General features: G+C 33.8%; 1 protein-coding gene across 14 annotated transcripts in view; it reads left to right on the top strand.

Moving 5' to 3' along the window:
- Cdc42bpa (CDC42 binding protein kinase alpha) overlaps window positions 1–19344 on the top strand; it is a 297181-nt gene that overhangs the window by 84391 nt on the left and 193446 nt on the right. For all 14 annotated transcript variants that reach the window (XM_046419709.2, XM_058571920.1, XM_058571914.1 and 11 more), the window contains one exon: window positions 9573–9721. In XM_046419709.2, coding sequence (XP_046275665.1) covers window positions 9573–9721 — 149 coding nt within the window. The remainder of the gene's footprint in view (window positions 1–9572; window positions 9722–19344) is intronic.

Below are 19344 nucleotides of genomic sequence, written 5' to 3'. Positions count from 1 at the left end.
CTGAGATTGGAAGTAGCTTATTACATCTGAATTGATGGAAAGATGGAATTAGAGGTGGGAGGATGAGGAAGTTACATCATGTAGGTACCTGATATGTTTTGCTAAGCAAATTAGACTTTTTTTGGGATGGGGCATACTGGGGATTGAACTTGGGGGCACTCACCCACTGAGCCACATCCCCAACCCTATTTTATTTAGAGACAGAGTCTCACTGAGTTGCTTATTAGCACCTCACTGTTGCTGAGGCTGGCTTTGAACTCACGATCTTCCTACCTCAGCCTCCCAAGCTGCTGGGATTGCAAGCATGTGCCACTGCACTCAGCCAAATTAGACTATTACTACCATGTTTTTCAGTATGTGTGTGTGCATACACATGCTTATATTTTGTCATGGAACTCTAGTGTGTGTGGTTTAAAAAAAAAAATGACATTATACCTGAAAGCCAAGACAGTGAAGCCTATAGCAGTGGAACTGCCCTTACTCATCTCCTGCCTTCCTCCTTCATTTATTGTTATTTAGAGAACACTCATAGCACAGTTTGAAAACTGCTGTTTTAGTACTGTAGAACGGTTTATGGCAGGAAAGGACAAGGATTGTCTGAGGCATGAGAGGGAAGGCTAGTGTGATTAGAATAGAGTAGCTAGGGGTGAGAGAGGAATATATTCCTGGGGAAAGAAGGTGTACAGCTAGGGGGGAGAGGCTTCCAATGTATAGGTCATGCCTGAGGATTAGATTTTATTCTAATTTCAAGGAGAGTAGGATAATCAGTTTTACATTTTACATGGAACATTCTGGCAACTTATGAATTTCAGGGGCAAAACTAGAGACAAGGAGATTAGGAGAGTTTTATAATATTCATATGAGAGATAATAAGAGCTTGAATACAGGTGATAATTGATCTATATATTGTCTACAGATTTCAGTGACATAGGTAAAGTAATATTTTATTTGATTACATTTTGAGTGCTATACATATTGCTGTATCATATTTTATTATTTACTAATAGCGCATACCTGTCACATCAAGATAAGGCACAGGGAGCGTGAATTAATATTTTAATGAATTAAATGGCAAAACATTATATTCATTATGCAACCATGCAATGCTATGGCTATACTAATAGAATACAATAAATATCTTCATTGTTGGAGTAAACACTCATCACCACCTTCCCAATTCATAGGAAAGTCGTCATCAGAAAATGTACAAAATTTAAGACAGAATATCTACCATAGCATAATTTCTTCACAAAAATAAAAAATAACCATAGTAAGTTTCTAGTAGTTCTTTTGTTAGCCAAGTAAAGAAAACCATTTTTATCAGTGTTGAGTTATCTAATTCCTGCTTGATTGCAACAGCCAAAGAAATGTGTTCAGGGAAAATAAACTCAAGACCCTGAGCCACTTGTCGAGAATAATCGCTTGAAGAATTGAGCATATTGTGAGCAAATCAGTGGTTGAATTTAAAACAAGGGAAATTTTGTTTTCTCCCTTATTGTATAAAGTGCCTACATAATATACTTGATTTTTGCCTCTTAGCCTGCCAAACCAGTAGTATTTTACTGTCTGGCCTTTTATAGAAAATGTTGGCCAACTCTTGTTTTTTATAATATTAAATACAAGGATCAAACAAGAGTATTAACTCTAGTTGTATATAACATTAAATACAAGGATCAAACTGAGTATTGCTTAAAACATAAAAACAAATGTGCTTACAAGACAGAGATGGGGAATCCAAGAAGAAAACTAATGGAAATGGTCAGAGTAAGAAAGAAGATCAAGATCTGTGCCATGGAAACTGAAGACAGGACAGTAGGGTTGGGGGTGTAATTCCTTGGTAGAGCACATACCTAGTATGTGTGAGGCATAGAGTTCAAACCCCAGTACCACAAAGTTAAAAAAAAAAAAGTGGAGGAAATGGTTAGTAGTGTTTTAAATATAGCATTTGGCAAAATAAATGGGCTGGAAATATTGTACTCTTCCTCAGATACTGAATTTCAGCCCCAATGGAATATCCTCTATTCTTGAGCAGTCTCTATACTTGTCTACATTTTGCCTTTAATACTGGTCCCTTTTCTCTTCCTCTGCTCCTGTTGAAGTCCATCTAATGCTTCAAATTTATGCTCAAATTCTATGTCTTCAAATAGCCAATTCCAGAATTTTCAGTGGGAATTCACCTTTTTATCTTATTTTAGCTTTGTATTTTAAGTATTGCTCTTTCATGACTAATATAGTATCTCTGATTTTTTGGTAGAACTTTAGAAGAAATTAAGTGGCATGAGTTCTACTATCTTTATCTAAAATAAAATTGAAGGTTTATGTAACTCTGTAATGATCATAGGGTTTATCTGATTTCAGACCAGATCCAGGTGTTCAAATTTTATTGCCACCCTTCCTTTTTATATCCTTACATGCTTATAGAGTGTAATTATGTGTTTGAAATAGTAGGTTGTGACCCATTAGTGGCTCATAAAATCAACTTAGTGGGTTATAAGCAGTGTTTAAAAATTAAATAAAAAAGAAAATGACAGAGTTCATGGCAATTAGTAAGAATAAATATTGTTTTGTGACACATATTTCTTTTATAATGTATTGAATCATCATATAAACCAACTAAATTATTGTGGGTTATAGTTGAAATTGTTTAAAAGTGGTAGGATAGAGCTTAACAGTGTGTCAGTTGCTCAGTTGTTGAATGATGTTTGAATTGGAACTAAATCCAGTTATACTAAAATAATTATGTAAAATTTCAGGGATGAATGTGTCACATAGATTTGTCAGCAGAATTCATAAGAGTAAATTAAACACTTCCAATAATTTTTCTTTGCAAAATCATAACGTTTAGTATGAGAATATTAAAAAATTTTCAGGTAATGCAGACTGAAATCTCCTGTAACTGTTTTTAGGTTGTAGACAGATGTAATACTATAGACTTATGCATTGCTGAAAAATTTGCACTTTGTTATAAATATGGAAATAAATATAAAAGTTTATGGAGAAATAAAGTGCTCATGTACTAGTTTTTTTTTTTACAGCCAAATTTGTAAAATATTGATGAGAAAAAAATCATAAACTATCTTTTTATCTTTTTGTATCCTGAGTTAGTGGATTTGTAGACTCTTTGCATTTGACATTAGGATTAACATTTTTTTTCAGAGACATTTATCCAAGAGAAATAGTTTATTATGTCATTAGTTACATTAAAATAATATTAATTATATTAAAATAAGTTATGTAATATTTGGAAGAGTACTGAAACACTAATAATCAAATCTTGTGTAATTTGTCCATTTTTCTTTTGGGGAAGCTTTGCCTTATATTAATCTTAAGAGTCAGAAGTCTTTGTCATCACATTCTGAACATTTTATAAAACATTAGAAGATAAAACTCAATTAAAAAGATGCATACGTATAGTTTCAGGTACCAAAAAGGAAATTTTATTAAACACAGTTATTTTCCATAGTAACTTTTAATCCCCGTAGCTGATAAGTAGCCAAATAAATAACATAATTTATAGTGCTGTTGTGGTAGATAACTTTTTTGACTTTCATTTTCTACCTGCTTAGTTACCACTGTAACCAGCTTAGGAAGAAATATTTACACCTATCAAATGTGCCTTTTATGTGCTTCAGAAAAAGATACATTAGTTAATGAATAATTTTTAGATATGATTAGAACATTTTTCCTTAAGAAAAACTCATTATGTAAAAATGCTAAGTTGTATAAACATTGACATAAAAAATTTTACCTTTAGAATATTATGAGTCAATGAAATTTTTTTCTTTTCTTTCTTTCTTTTTTTTTTTTTGTGGTACTGGGGATTGAACCCAGGGGTACTTAATCACTGAGGCTGGCTTTGAATTTGAGATCTTCCTGCCTCAGCCTCCTGAGCCAATGGGTTTACAGGCATGTGCCACCGTGCCCGGCTTCCCCATATTTTCTTTTGTTTAAATTAGTTATACATGACAGTAGAATGCGTTTATACACTTTGATATATCATATATAGATGGGGATATAATTTCTCATTTTTCTTAATGTACACGTTACAGAATCATATTGGTCATGTAGTCACATACATACATACAGTAATAATGTCTGTTTCATTCTACTATCTTTCCTATCCCCACATCCCCTTCCCTCCCCTCCCATCACTTCCCTCTATCTAATCTAGTGCCCCCCCCTCTTATTGTGATTAGCATCCACATATTAGAGAAAACATTCAGCCTTTGGTTTTGTGAGATTGGCTTATTTTGCTTAGCATGATATTCTCCAACTCCAACCATTTACTGGCAAATGCCATAATTTCACTCTTCTTTAAAGCTTAGTAATATTCCATTGAGTATACGTACCACATTTTCTTTATCCATTCATATCTATTGAGGGACACGTAGGTTGATTCCATAGTTTAGCTATTGTGAATTGAGCTGTTAAAAACATTGATGTGTCTGCATCACTATAGTATGCTGATTTTAAGTCCTTTGGGTGTAAACCAAGGAATGGGATAGCTGGGTCAAATGATGGTTCCATTCCCAATTTTCTGAGAAATCTCCATATTGCTTTCCATAGTGGTTGCACCAATTTGCAGTCCCACCACCAATGTATGAGTGTACTTTTTTCTCATCTATAGTATCTTATTTAGTTATCTTATGTTTGAGGACAAAAAAATTGGAAAATAGTTTAAGTAAACATTTTATTTTTTGAGTTAGCAATTAAAATTTGTTCAAAAGACGAATATTAATATTTGAGTATTAAATTTTAGTAACTCATGAATTCTAAGTTCTTTACAGGAATCCAATGTGTGAAGATAGAAATTATTAAAGCAATTTTATAATAGTAAAACAAAGCAAGGAGGAATAAATATAAGGTGAGGCTGTAAAGATTGTTAATCTCCTTGTTTGACAGCAAGATGACTAAAAGAGGTTTTTTTACTATCCCTAAGATGACTTCTAAAAGTATATCTGTCCTATGAAATGTTCTTTTCTTGTACAAAATTTATTTATTGTGTGTTTTCAGATGTTTTAGCATTGTTTCCTTAGAACGTAGCTCTTTAAAAAGCATAAACTTTAAAATAGATTTTTTTTTTTTTAGAAATTCAGAGTTGAAAATCTTGTGGTGTGTATATATTTATACCTAGAAATCTGTTTCTTTATTTTTAATGAATAAAAGATTGCTAGAGATACGGTATAAATCCTCATTTTCCTTTTTTATTATTCTGTTGCCTGGTACATCCTCTTTTTAAGTTTGTGGACATGATTAGTTTCATTCATTGACTATTGATTCCCTCTTGAGTATAAAAGGCACTAGTCTTAAAAATTAATAACCCTCAGTCTTGGCTCAACTATCTAATTTATGTTTGGCAAATCATTTGGTTTCTTTGCCCCTGGTTTTGTAGCCACAAAGTAGGAATAAAAGTTATGTTCCCTACCTTCAACCTATGGAGGGACATTAAATAAGCATCCCTATACCTGCATTCCATGGTTCCTACTTCATGGAAAAAATGAAAACTGTTATTTAATCAAGGGTGAACTTTCTTCAGAGTTCAACTCTTTTCTCTCCTGGATGCAAGTTCATCCATATTTGTACCTGTTCTTATCCCATGTGGATGAGATGTATCTATTTAAGGTTATTCCTTTCTTTCTTTTTTTTTTAGAGAGAGAGAGAGAAAGAGAATTTTAATATTTATTTTTTTTTAATTTTTGGCGGACACATCTTTGTTTGTATGTGGTGCTGAGGATCCAACCTGGGCCACACACATGCCAGGCAAGCGTGCTACCGCTTGAGCCACATCCCCAGCCCTTAAGGTTATTCCTTTCAACACTTTCCTTTGACTTTATCACAGTAGCTCTACCCTTTTGCAGAACATTACTGCATTTGTCACTTTTGATTTGGTTAGATTTTCCCCTCTTTACAATGTAGGCTTATACATAAAACATCAATAATTCTTAACTTCATCTTTCCATATTATCCTTCTGAAGTAACTAATGTTGGTTGTGTCTGTTCATTTTTAAACACTGTATACATTTTCTGTCTATAAATGTATTTTTCCCCTTTTTTAATAAAAAAATTGAATTATAAAATATGTATTACTGTACAATTTACTTTCTGCAGCTTGCTTTTGTTCCCTAAATATCTCACGGGCATATATTTCATTATTATTTTTGGCAACTGTATGATATTTCATAGAATGTATATGTAAATATTTAACTTTTTACTTTTTGATTGCTATTCACATTCTTTCTGATTTGCTGAAGTTAATAAAGTTTTGTGCTTGCTCATATTTCTGATGTATTTGAGCTTTTGTTTTAATTGATAGATTTCTAAGAGTGATAGTGCTAGATCAAGGGGCATTCATATTTAAAATTTTGATACTGTGAAATTACTTTTCAAAAAGATGTAGTATATTATCCTGCAAAAGCAGTGTTTTGTCTTACCATTCTCCCCAAAGTTCTGATGGTCTCTTTGCTGCATTAATTTTCATTTCCCTCAGTATTATCGAAGTTAAATATGTATTGCTAATTGTTTCCTGTTATATAAATTATCTGTTAATATCCCTAAGCCTAGTTTTGTTGGCTTGTTCTTTTCTTAAATGGTAGGAACTCTTTATTGTAGGATCATTATCTCCTTGACCCATGTTAGGAATATCATTAGTATACATACATTTAAAAAAATTTTAAAACACACCTTAGCCATATTGAGTTAATTATGTTTTGGGTAGGGGATTGAACCCAGGGACACTTTATCATTGAACTACATTCCCAGCTCTTGTTTTAAATTTTATTTTGAGACCGGTCACACCAAGTAGGGGAGGCAGGTCTCCAACTTGAGATCCTTCTGCCTTAGCCTTCGAGTATCTGGGATCATAGGCATTTGCCATTGTGCTTGGCCATATTGGGTTATTTTGAAGCAACTTTTTGAATAGGAACCTTTCCTACTGTTACCAGTCATCATGGAGTTCTTTTGCTTAACTTGGGACAGGAATCAGGAAATGACAAAGTACAGCTAATTTTGGGCTTATTGGTTGTTGGTGTTAACAGACTTCTTTTGCTCAATTCGAGAAAGAAATCATAAAGGTGGGGCTGGGATTGTGGCTCAGTGGTAGAGTGCTCACCTAGCACATGCAAGGCCCTGGGTTCAATCTTCAACACCACATAAAAATAAAATAAAATAAAGATATTGTGTCCAACTACAACTAAAAAATAAATATTAAAAAAATAAATGATAAAGGTAAGCAGTAACACCCAAACAAAGCTTTTTTCCTGTGCAAAAGGAAGACAGTGCACAAGATAGGACCCTGAACTGCTATTTGAGGAGGTAAGAAGCAAAGCTTATATAGACAAAGATTGTGGGCTGGCACAGACACAATCTGCCCTTGCACACAATCTCAGAAGTTCTGTACATTTTTGGTCAGTTCCTTGCCATCAGCACCAGGGTTTGCATTTGACATGGTGATTTGCATATGTGCATTGAGTTCCTCTGTGCTCAGCTCATAAAAGATAGCCTTACTTACTTCCACCATCCCAGGAAAATCATGTATAGGTCAAGTTCAGGCCTATTAAACATGTATAGGGTTGTTGAAAAGCTTAAGGGAGGAGTCAGCAGCTCCAGAACCTGGAACCTAATGATTAATGGAAACAATATTTTAAAAGCAACTCGCTTTCAGTTGGAAACCATGAAGGGGCAATTAGGGACCTGCTTAGTCCTGCTCAGTCTTATTGTCAGACACTCAGTTTTACTCTGAAATTAATCAGGACAATATGATATTGATATAGGCAACCACAGCAAAATAGAGTGCTCAGGAACAAATGAGTGTGTTTGGAATCTTGAAGTATGAGGAGAGGACATCTTAATTGAATTGGGGGAAGAATGAACTAATTATTTTAGATAATACACTCTTTATTTATAAGAAAATAGTCTTTACAGTTTTACCAAAACATTAAGTCAGTCAAATAAATGATCCTGGTTGACAGATGAGGCTCTTTCTTTCAAGAGCCAATAGCAGCCTCTCTGCTTATTCTTGTTGAAATATTTATAGTACACTGAAATTGCCCATTATTTGTGTTTTCTTTTCTATAACACTGTAAATTCCTGGAAGGCAGGAAATTTTGTTGTACACCCATTGAATAAATGAGATGTAGGTACTTTTATAAATATCTGTGGAATTAGTAGATGTGCTTAGTTATTTATTTCTCCATTTTTCTATAGTCTAATTTCTATTGTCAAGAAAAATTGTTTATATGATAAATTGTTTTTATGTTAATAAAAATTTGTTAGCTTGTTCTAAAGGTAAGGGTGGAGTTTTTTAAACACTAGACCTAGTAAATAAGTAAGCCATAAGATAGGATTTAAAATAGAGTTTTTTTAATTTTCAAGACTTTAAATATAGGAAATTTGCTTCTTTGGTTTAACATACATTTTTTTGGGGAGGGTGCTGGGGATTGAACCCAGGGCCTTGTGCATGAGAGGCAGGCACTCTACCAACTGAGCTATATCCCCAGCCCTAACGTATCTTTTTTTATGCTTATAATTTTTGTGTATAGTAGTAAAAAGGATTTAATTTTCTCAAGTTTCTTTAAATTGAATTGTCAATTCAGTGATAACCATGTAATAAAATTAGTTTTTCATCAAGTCATTATAATTGCTTAAATAACTTCTGTTTACTAGCCTTCATGCTAAGTGATATATCCATATACACATGTATATGTGCTACATATTTAAAAGGGAGTCTAGAAGATAGCATAAAGCTATGACATCATCTGAAGTCTAACAACCTAGCGAAACCAGTAAACATGTTGGTGTATATTCTTTATTGTTTGTTTTTTGGCGTGGATACTTCTCCCCTCTTGCCCCCAATTAAGGTTCATATCCAAAATTAATTGGCTGCCATTTACATACACCTGAGAAAAGTGCATTCTGATATTTGTACTCCATCAGAAATGGGAAGTGAAACACATGATGGAAATTGTATTCCATATCATAGTGGTTTTCAATCCATAGACTGGTACTGGTTATATAGTAAAGTTCTTACTGATCCAAGGTCAAGTTAGGAAATTGTAGTGATGATGAATAGTAATTAGATTTTTTTTCAACACATATAGTGTCCTATATTCTGAGTGTGTTTTTGGAGAGTTAAAATGTTCAGTCTTGTGTGAAATGTTGGCAAAGGTTGGTCCGTTGTAGGTAAAGATGATGAACATATTACTTTGTAAAGTACAACAACAACAAATAGTAATCCTGTGTTGTTCTCTGCTTCATTATATATGTATATATTTTAGTTTTAGATGGACACAATGCCTTTATTTTATTTGTTTTTATCTTTATATGGTGCCAGGGATCGAACCAAGTGCCTCATGCATGCTAGGCAAGTGCTCTACCACTGAGCCACAACCTTGACCCTCTGCTCCAGATTTTAAGAATGTTATTTCAGTGCTGTATGAAATTTAGAAACATTTATAATGACTACTGGTGATCATCTTATATACTTCTTTTTAATTAACCATATAAGTAATTAACATTGTATATTAATTTCTCATGCTTACTAATTATTGAGGACATTTTATGTTTTTTATTCATAGTACCTGGTTATGGATTATTATGTTGGTGGGGATTTGCTTACTCTGCTCAGCAAATTTGAAGATAGATTGCCTGAAGATATGGCTCGATTTTACTTGGCTGAGATGGTGATAGCAATTGACTCAGTTCATCAACTACATTATGTGCACAGGTAAGTCAGTCCTTTGTTGCATCTGGCTATGAGTTACCATGTAATATCTATAAACTGAAGTATTTTTCTACCAAATTTATTAATTATGGTCTTAGATGCATTGCTCATCAACCAAAATAGTTGATTTTGCATATTTTATTTTGTTGTTGTCATTATTTAATCAGCATTACTGAATAGATGTTCCTGCTTATACATAAATGTATCTGTATAATGTCTAAAAGTACCTACTTAGAGTCAGCATTTTTGAGAGAACACTTCTAAAAACACTTACATTAAATTTACTTACGATTTCCTTTCTAAAGGAGTATGCATTGGCCAGTTTCCTTGCATTCATTCTTACGTATTAATCATAGCTGAAATTCTAGGCCATAAATAATAGTTCAATTTGCTAAGCAAGACTCATGTTATATAGTGTGTTTCTCAAGAAAATACTTTCAAGACTCATATAACCATCAAAAGAGATAAACATTTCTTTTCGTAGAAAATGGCAGTTTTTATGTTCATGGAATGATTTCATTATAAGCTGTTTGATAGATAACAATTTATTAAAAAAATTCTCTACTATTGTGTGTTATATTGTACAGGATAGAATGAAAAGAAAAATGTAGGCCTGTTTACAGAATGGTTTTTACACAGAATTGTTCTCATGCTTGTTGACATAAGTTAAAAATCCCTTTCTCCCTAAATAGCTTATAATGATTTATGGATAATAAATAATTAGAAACATTTGATGGTTTAAAGGAAAGTAGGAAATCATCACAGAGTTATTGGTGAATTAATCATTCAAATGAGATAAATCATTGGGTTATGCTAAATGTGAAAAAGAGAAGGATTAGGAAGTAGGTAAAGGGTTATTGCTGTGTTAGGAAACAGACAATTTATAAGTCACTGATTTTCAAACTTCAGCTTGCAGCAGGAGTCCTGGAGGGCTTGTTAAAATCCAGATTGTTGGGTGAACTCTTGAATTTTTAACTTGATAGGTTGCATGGGATGGGAATTAGCATCTCTGGCACAGCTGCTGATGGGAGTGGTGCTGGTGCTAGTGGTTCTGGTGCTGGTGGTGCTGCTGCTGCTGATTGAGTAACCTCACTTTGAGAACACTTCTAGGGTAGCAGGGAATATTTCTTTTATGTTCTTTGAGAAGAACATGTATGTGGAAGCAAGATGAAGTTTCTGTTTCAGTGTTTTTTAAGATATGATTTTTAAAAAATGTTGATTGGTTTAATTAGTAATGAACTTCTGGGGACATTAATAAAGGAAGACTATTTTTATTTAAAAAAGTTCTATTTGGGCTGGAGGTGTTGCTCAGTGTTAAAGCAGTTGCCTAGCATGCATGAACCATGGGTTCTGTTCCCAACACCTGCCCACCGCCCACACACAGTTAACTGATATCAATATAGCTTTTGCCTATTTGTATGTTTTTTTCTGTTGATATCTGGTAGTCACAAATTTTTACCAAAAATAAAGACAGGAAGATGCTTAAAAACTGGTATTATGGTCTCAAAGAGTGAATTACAGGATGAGAAATTATAATGCTTTTTTTGTTGCTTAAACAATAATTCAGTTTCCTAGCTGAGGACTATTATTTAAATATATGAAAATATCATTTTATTGAATCCTTACAGAATATTGGTTACTAAGTAAACATGGAGTCGTAGACTTGAGGAGTTTAGAAAGACTTGACCCAGTTCATGTCTACATTCTTGATGAGGAATGATTGTTTCAGAAAATTATTCCTCTAGTTTGAGGATACTAGTTATGAGGTATTTGTGATACTCTGTATTCTTCCAGGCTTGTGACAGATTCTTAAGTGATCATAGCACCCTTTTTTACTGACGGTATTCGTAGTGTTATAATTCTTCTCAACATCTTTCTGATATTGTCATGTGGATTAAAAACTGTATCAACACTGAGTTCTGCTTAGGTGCCTTTAATTTTAAAAGGTACCTACTGTTAAAATGAATCCTCTTTATTCCATTGTTGAGTGTTTCCGATATTATAGAATTCTATGTTATCGTCACTTAGAAAGTTCTCACACTCTCCAAAGCCTTTCTTTAGGCTAAATTTCTAAATATCTATGGTTTTCCTGTTATCAGAATTAGTATACACATTCTTTCTTTCTTATCCCTCACATATTCCATGCCCACTCCCAAGTTGTTTTGTCCTCTGTCTTTACCTCTTTCTTTACCCTTCAGTGGATGTTCCAGTGTGTTAATACACTTTTAATGTTTTCAAAATGTGTTTCCAGTTTTCTGAATAGACTACTTCCAACTAAGACTCCATTGAGGAAATATTTATTGACTCTTCTTTTGTAAAGAGCATAGTGTTAAACCATGTGGAATAGTAAATAGGTATGGTATAGTCCTGACTTTTAAGAAGCTACCAGTCTGTTTAGAGACATAAAATGTAAGACAGAAATAAGAATTAAAATAAATAATCACTTAAGACAAAAGTGTAAGAGATGTAGTGAATTCAGGCTTGAATTGCTAAATGAATTATATGAACAAATTACAGTCAGCCAAATTGGGATAACAAATTTAGTTCTGATGGTTAATTAATTCTACTTTGTCCCATGGACTTTACCTATATTCTAACAATAATTCTGTTATTTAGATATCATCTAAAAATGGCTGTTGTTCTATTTTATAAATGAGAAAACCAGACTCAGAGACATGAGTCAGTAAATAGCATGGCCTAGATGAAAATCTAAGTCAGCCTAACTCCAGGATTCATGCTCTTTGCATAACATGTTTTCCTAAACTTTGATGGATGAGAAGACTATGTGTTGGCAGAGAGGAAGGCATTCTCAATATATATAAGAGAAAAGTAGGAGCACATAGGCAAGAAAAGGCAGTTTTGAAGAAAACCAGTTTGGCTAAAAAGAGAGTTCGTGTTGAATTTGATAGGATATTTATTTGTAATTCAGATTTGGCCCTTATCATAGAACATGTATCATGTTATTGATCTTTCAGGAGCTTATAAGCTACCATTGATTTCAGGCAATGGAGTGTTTGGTGGTTTTAGTTTAGTTTGTTTTTGGCAAGCTCCTGTCATAAAGTTTTATGAAGTTTTCTAAATATTTTATAATTTAAGAACTTCACGTGGGAGTTAGAGAATATAAGAAAGGAATAGTAGGGACAGGATATATTTAAGGAAGGAAATACTTTTGTTTTTCATGTGTTCTTTAAAGATAAATTTATTTACATACTTATTTATAAAACTACATATAGATATTCTAATAGCACAAAAACTTCGATAAGAAATTTGCTAAAAGACTTATCAAGAGATAAATGAGCAATAGAAAGTAGCAAAACTGAGAAGTATAAAGTTCTTAAAAAATCCTCCTTTCCCCACTCCCACACATGTCCATTTTCAATATCCCTCACCAGAGTTATTATAGTTGATGAGACTACATAGATAAATCATAATCACTGTAAGTTTATAGTTCATACTAGGATTCATTCTTCATGTACATTCTGTGGTTTTTGGCAAATGCAGAATGACATATGTGTACTTCTATATTATTATAGATGGTAGTTTCACTATCCTAAAAGTCTTCTGTGCTCCTTCTGTTCATTTCTTCATCCCCTCTAATCCTTGAACATCACTTTTTTTTTTAATACTAGCTCATAATTGTAGGGATTCTACAACTATGTGGAAATGTACCTGGAAGCATTCCCCTGGCGAGAAAACTCCTGGGGAGGGGGCTGGGTAACAGACATGCTGTTTCCCACCCTTAGAATGCCCTGAAATCTTTCTTAGGATCTAATTATATAGCTAATATATGTGCAGTGTCTAGCTGGTATGGCAATGCCCTGAGAAGCCTCTGTGTTATTGCCTCATCAAGCCTCAATCTTGATTGCAGGCACGTAGCTCCTGGGAATAAAGGAACTTGCTTGATAACTACAATGTTTGACCAAGCTCTGGTGCTCCTGGATCTGGCCACCTAACAGTAACTTCATACAATGGACTTTCTTGAGAACTACCCAAAGATCCTAACATTGCTTATTGTAATTGTGAAATATTACTGCAAAATAAGCAACCTTACTGATACTCTAAACAATATTGTAGTTATGGTACTAATGACCTAATATAACCTATTGGTATAAATAAATGTGGCTGCTTGGACAAGGAGCCACTCTGCCACTTTCCTGCCTCTGTACCTTGTCTCTGTCTACTCTTTATTATTATTCCTTACACATAATTTTGCCTATTCTAAAATGTCATATAGTTGAAATCATACAGTATGTAACCTCTTTAGTTAGCTTCTTTCACTTACTAATATGCATTTAAGCATCGTCTTTATCTTGTTGTGACTTTAGAGCTCATATTGTTTTAGTTAATAATATCCCATTGTCTAGATATATATACTAGTTCATTTACCTACTGTTTAGTCAGCTTTTTCACCACTGAGACTAAAGGACCCAACCAGAACAATTGTAGAGGTGGAAAGGTTTATTTAAGGGCTCACAGTTTTAAAAATCTTAGTCCATAGATAGCTGGCTCCAGTCCCCAGGGTTTGAAGTGAGGCCCAATATCATGGAGGAAGAGTGTGGCAGAGGGAAACAGCTCATATGGTGATTGGGAAGCAAAGAGATTCCACTCTCCACATCCCAGTAGCCACACCCCCAATGAACCATTTCCTCCATCCACACCCCACCTGCATCCTGTTATTACTCAGTTAATTCCATGAGGGATTAATTCACTTATTAGACTAAGGCTACAACTCAATCATACCTCATATCCAAACCATAACACCTACCAAGAGACATGGTGATTGCCTTCAGGGTTTTAAAAATGTTATCATTATTGTGTTATAATCTTCCAAGTTTTGACAGTTATGAATAAAACTGATTTTATGAGATTCTGTTTTCTCTCTTGTTATCCATATTATCTACCTTTAAAACTTTTTAGTGATTGTCTTTGAGCTTGAAATTTCTATGTGGAACTAATCCAGTTTCATTTTTAAATAACACATGTTGTTTGTTATTTATAATAGCAAAAATAATCCTAATTCCTTCTTCCTATCCCTTATATCATTAATTTCATGTATATGTAAAAATTCATATTCACATACATTCATGCTGTTATTTTGAACTAGCTTATGTTAGATCATCTGAAGAATAAGAAAAATAAATTTTTTATTTTACCTTCACTTATTCATTGTTCCATGCTTTTACTTTCTTTATGTACCCAAGTTTCTGACCGATAACATTTTCCTTTCTTTGAAGAACTTTTTTCCTTTTTAAACATTTCTTGTTAGACAACACATTTCTACTGGTAATAGATTTCCTCAACTTTTGTTTGTCTGAGTAAGTCTTTCTCTTTCACTTTGAAAAATAAATTTTCAAGGTGCAAAACTCTAGGTTGACCTATTTTTTCTCTCAACCTTCAATATTTCCCTCTGCTTTGTTACTTACATTGTTTCTAGGAGAAGTCATGACTTATTTTTTGTCCCTCTGTTGGTAAGAACCTCCCCAACCTCTCAGGTTTCTTTCAGGTGTTTTCCTTATTTTTGATGTTCTATAGTTGGAAAATGATATATGTACATGTAGGTTATTTTTGTTCTTGTGTTTTTGCATTTATCCTACTTGATATTCTTTATGCTTCTTGGATCTATGATTTGGTGTCTACTATTAATTTTGGGAAATTCTCAGTCATAGCTTTAAGTGTTGCTTTTCTTTTGTTCTTTTCCTTCTGATGTTCTCATTATACATGCTACACCTTTTGTCATCTCACAATTCTTGACTATCATTTTTTTCAGCCTTCTCTTTAGTTTTCTATTTCTTTCTTTATTTCTTTTTTGGTACCTTCTAAGTTGAACTTGGGGGCACTGAACCACTGAGCCATATCCTCCAGACTTATTTTGTATTTTATTTAGAGACAGGGTCCCACTGATTTGCCCAGCACCTTGCTTTTGCTGAGGCTAGCTTTGAACTTGTGATCCTCCTGTCTCACCTTCCCAAGCTGCTGGGCTTATAGGCATGTGCCACTGTGCCTGGCTTCTCTTGGTTTTCTATTTTAAAAGTTTCTGTTGTGATAAGCTCAGAGGTTCTTTCCTCAGTACTTTCTAGTTTTCTAATGAGCCTATCGAAAGCATTCTTCGTTTCTATTACAGTTTTCTTTTTAATCTCTCACATTTCTGACTCTTAGAATTTCCATCTATGTGCTTACATCTGCTCTTACATTGTATCTCCTTTTTCCATTAAAGTTCTTAACATATTAATAATAGTTTTTCAAATTACTCATCTCATACTTCCAACATTTCTGCTATATCTAACTTTGGTTCTGATGCTTGTTCAGTCTTTTGGTCTCTTTGTCTTTTAGTATGCCTTGTAATTATTTGTTGAAAAGTAGATATGCTATACTGGGTAAAAGAATGGCAGAATACTGTCTTCTTGAGATGCGATGGTAAGGTGTATGTGATGTGTTGTGAGTAGGAGAAGAATATTCTATAGTCCTGATTAAGTCTCCATCTTTTCATGAGGCTATGCTACTGAACTGCTTATTTGAGACAGAGTGGCTTGAGGGGACTGTAGTGGGTATTTCTCTTCTCCCATGTAGGTTGTGCTTTCATAAAACCCTTGCAGGTTAGACTTTGGTGAAATAGTTCTCTTGGGGCAGCTGTTCTTACAAAGAAAATGTTCTGGCGTTTCTCTCTCTCTCTCTCTCTCTCTCTCTCTCTCTCTCTCTCTCTCTCTCTCTCTATTTCTAAACAGTACCTTTACCACTCCCTCTGCTGGAAGGATGAGTATTTTTCTGTAATAACTATCTGTGAGGACCTGGTTGAACTCCTAGTGGTGAGACTCACTAAAGTGTGAGATCTCCATATGACTGGGCTTTTCTGAATTTTTAATCTCTCAGGCTATCTACAAACCTCCAGCAATGTCAGTTGCAGTTTTTAAGTTTTCCTAACCAAGCACTGGTTTCAGGCAAGGTTTTTGCTTGTGAATTTTGGCTCTGCTCAATTGTGATTCTCTGTTCTGCCTGTCCCTCTCACTCCAATATTGGGAGCAAAAATTTGTGACTTTCTTGTATTATGTGTCTAAGAATTATTGATTTTTCTAGTTTGTTATTGTTATTATTAGGGCATAGTGGTGACTTCTGAGCTCCTTATTTGCTAGACTGGAAACTAGAAGTTCCCCCCGCCATATATTTTATTAAATTTTAGATTTCAAAGTAACATGTTTTATCATTGAGATTACAGTAACTTGGAACTTTGTAAAAATATAGTTTTCCTGTAAAGATGAAAAGATTCCCAAAGGTATTTTTTAAAGTGTTAATTGACTAGCTGCTGAATTACAAACTTATTTCCTCATTATTTTTTGGAGAAACCCAAAGATGTTATGGTATTACAAATACTCACAAGGGACAATTATTATTTTCTGAGAATTACCCCAGCAGCTCAGCTCTTTTTAAGGAGGCAGAGAAAGGATGCATTGGGATTGAGGAGAGAAGAAATACAGTATTAACAGATTAGCTAATACTGGTGAATATTGTTTAGAGAAATTAAAAATAATTAGTGACTAACAGATTTGAAATACTTTAAATAGGTCATATTTCCCCAACTAGATATATAGATCTAATACAATATCCATAAAAAACCTACCCTTTTTTTTGTAGATAAAGACAAACATAAATTTCATATGGGAAGGCAATAGAACTAGAGTAGTTAGAAGAATTTTGAAAAAGGAGAATAAAGTAGGAGGAATCACTCTACCTGATCTTAACTCTTATTGTATCATCACCACAAGCAAGATAGTATTGCTAATTATGGATTAATAAATACATATTCAATGGAATAGAAGAAAGAATCTAGACATAGACTAACATAAGTATTCCCAGATGATTTTGACAAGGGTGCAAAAGCAATTAAATGGAAGAAAGATAATTTTCAGCAGGTTCTATATGCTAGAATCAGGCAAGAAAATAGAGTGGGGATGTAGCTCTGTTGTAGAGTGCTTGCCTAGCTTGTGTATGGTCCTGCCTGGATTTGATTCTTAGCATTGCAACAAAACAAACTTAACGAAATACAGAAGTTAATGTTAAACGGATCATGGATTTAAATGTACAGAGTAAAACTGTAAAACATTTGAGAGGAAAATGCTAGAGAGCATTTTGGGTTCTTGGATTTCCTAAGGAGTTTTTAGATGTGATGACAGAAGTATCATTAATAAAAGAAAAATGAAAAGACTTTATCAAAATTAAAAATGTGTTCTCTATGAAAGACCTTGGCAATAGGATGAAAAGACAAGCTATAGAATAGGGGAAAAGCCAATGAAATCTGTCGATACTCAGTCCAAGAAGCCAGAAACCTCAGAAGAGGAAGGACCAATGATCAGCCCAAGTCTGTGGCTGAAAGCCTATAAGCTCACTGGAGAGACACCTGTGTGAGTCTGCTTTCAGAGGTCAACATATCTGGAGTCTGATGTCCCTAGGCCCTTATAGGAGCAGCAAAATAATATACCTATTTAAGAAGAATTGAGCTTGTAGGCATGTCAGAGTTTACCTCTCTGCTTTTTTTGTTCTATCCAGGCTTCCAGCCTCTTAGATGTTGCTGCCCACATTCAGGACAGGCCTTCCTCTCTTAGTTCACACCCAGATCATCTCTGGAAACATCCTCACAGACAGGTCCCCAAGTTGGACAGATATATATCTTATTTTTCATTTTATAAATACATTCATTGTAGATTTATTGTTCAGTCTGTACTGTTTTTCCAATATTCTAGCTATTCTGTTCTGTGAAAGACTCAAATAGAATTGGAGGAAATATCCCCCTTTTTTGAGAAATTACTTGAAGATTAACTGTAATAATACAGATGAAGTGACAAAATAAGTTTTTAAGAAAAGCTGTAATAACTATATACCTGAACATGAAAGAGATGTAAAATAATATAGAACAATAGATGAACAAACAAATCAGGGACACCTGATTCCTGTCCATGACAGGAAGAAGGTATTTCAACAGCTTAGCTAAGGAAAAGAAGGGCAAAGGAAATAAGCTATACAGGGGAAGGGCCATTAAGGTTCAGAAATTATATTTTACCATCAATTTAATGTAAAAGATATCACTTGAATACATAAAAAATACAACATAATGAAATAACAATGTTTTAAAAAATATTTTTAGTTATAAATGGACACAATACCTTTATTTTATTTTTTATATTGTGCTTAGGATTGAACCCAGTGCTTCATGCGTGCTAGGCAAGCCTTTTTCCACTGAGCTCCAGCCCCAGCCCATGACATAACAATGTTATAAAAATATGGTTATCCTTTCCTGTGTTTTTAACAAAATGGTTGCCCCCCCCCATTTTTAAAAAACATTATCTTCAAGGAGATTTTTAAAAAATTTAATATAATTAATTAATTTTTAAATATGATGCTGAGGATCGAGCTCATTGCCTCACACGTGCTAGGCTAGGCAAGCCCTCTACTTCTGAGCCACAACACCACATTTCTTTTGATAATCTGTAAACTCAGATTTTAGACTTTGCCATAGATGTACATAAATTTTCGACTTAAAGTTTGAATTCCAGCATTACTAATTTTTGATTTGCTGAAGAGGCAGTTTACATTTTAAGGGTGTATGCTTTCTCTTTAATCATTTATTTGCTGAAATT

Source organism: Marmota monax, unplaced genomic scaffold, assembly GCF_021218885.2.
Source record: "Marmota monax isolate L192 unplaced genomic scaffold, Marmota_monax_Labrador192_F-V1.1 WCK01_AAM20220418_F8-fsc00153, whole genome shotgun sequence".
Taxonomy (NCBI): Eukaryota; Metazoa; Chordata; class Mammalia; order Rodentia; family Sciuridae; genus Marmota; species Marmota monax.
This window is presented reverse-complemented; position numbering and strand designations above follow the sequence as displayed.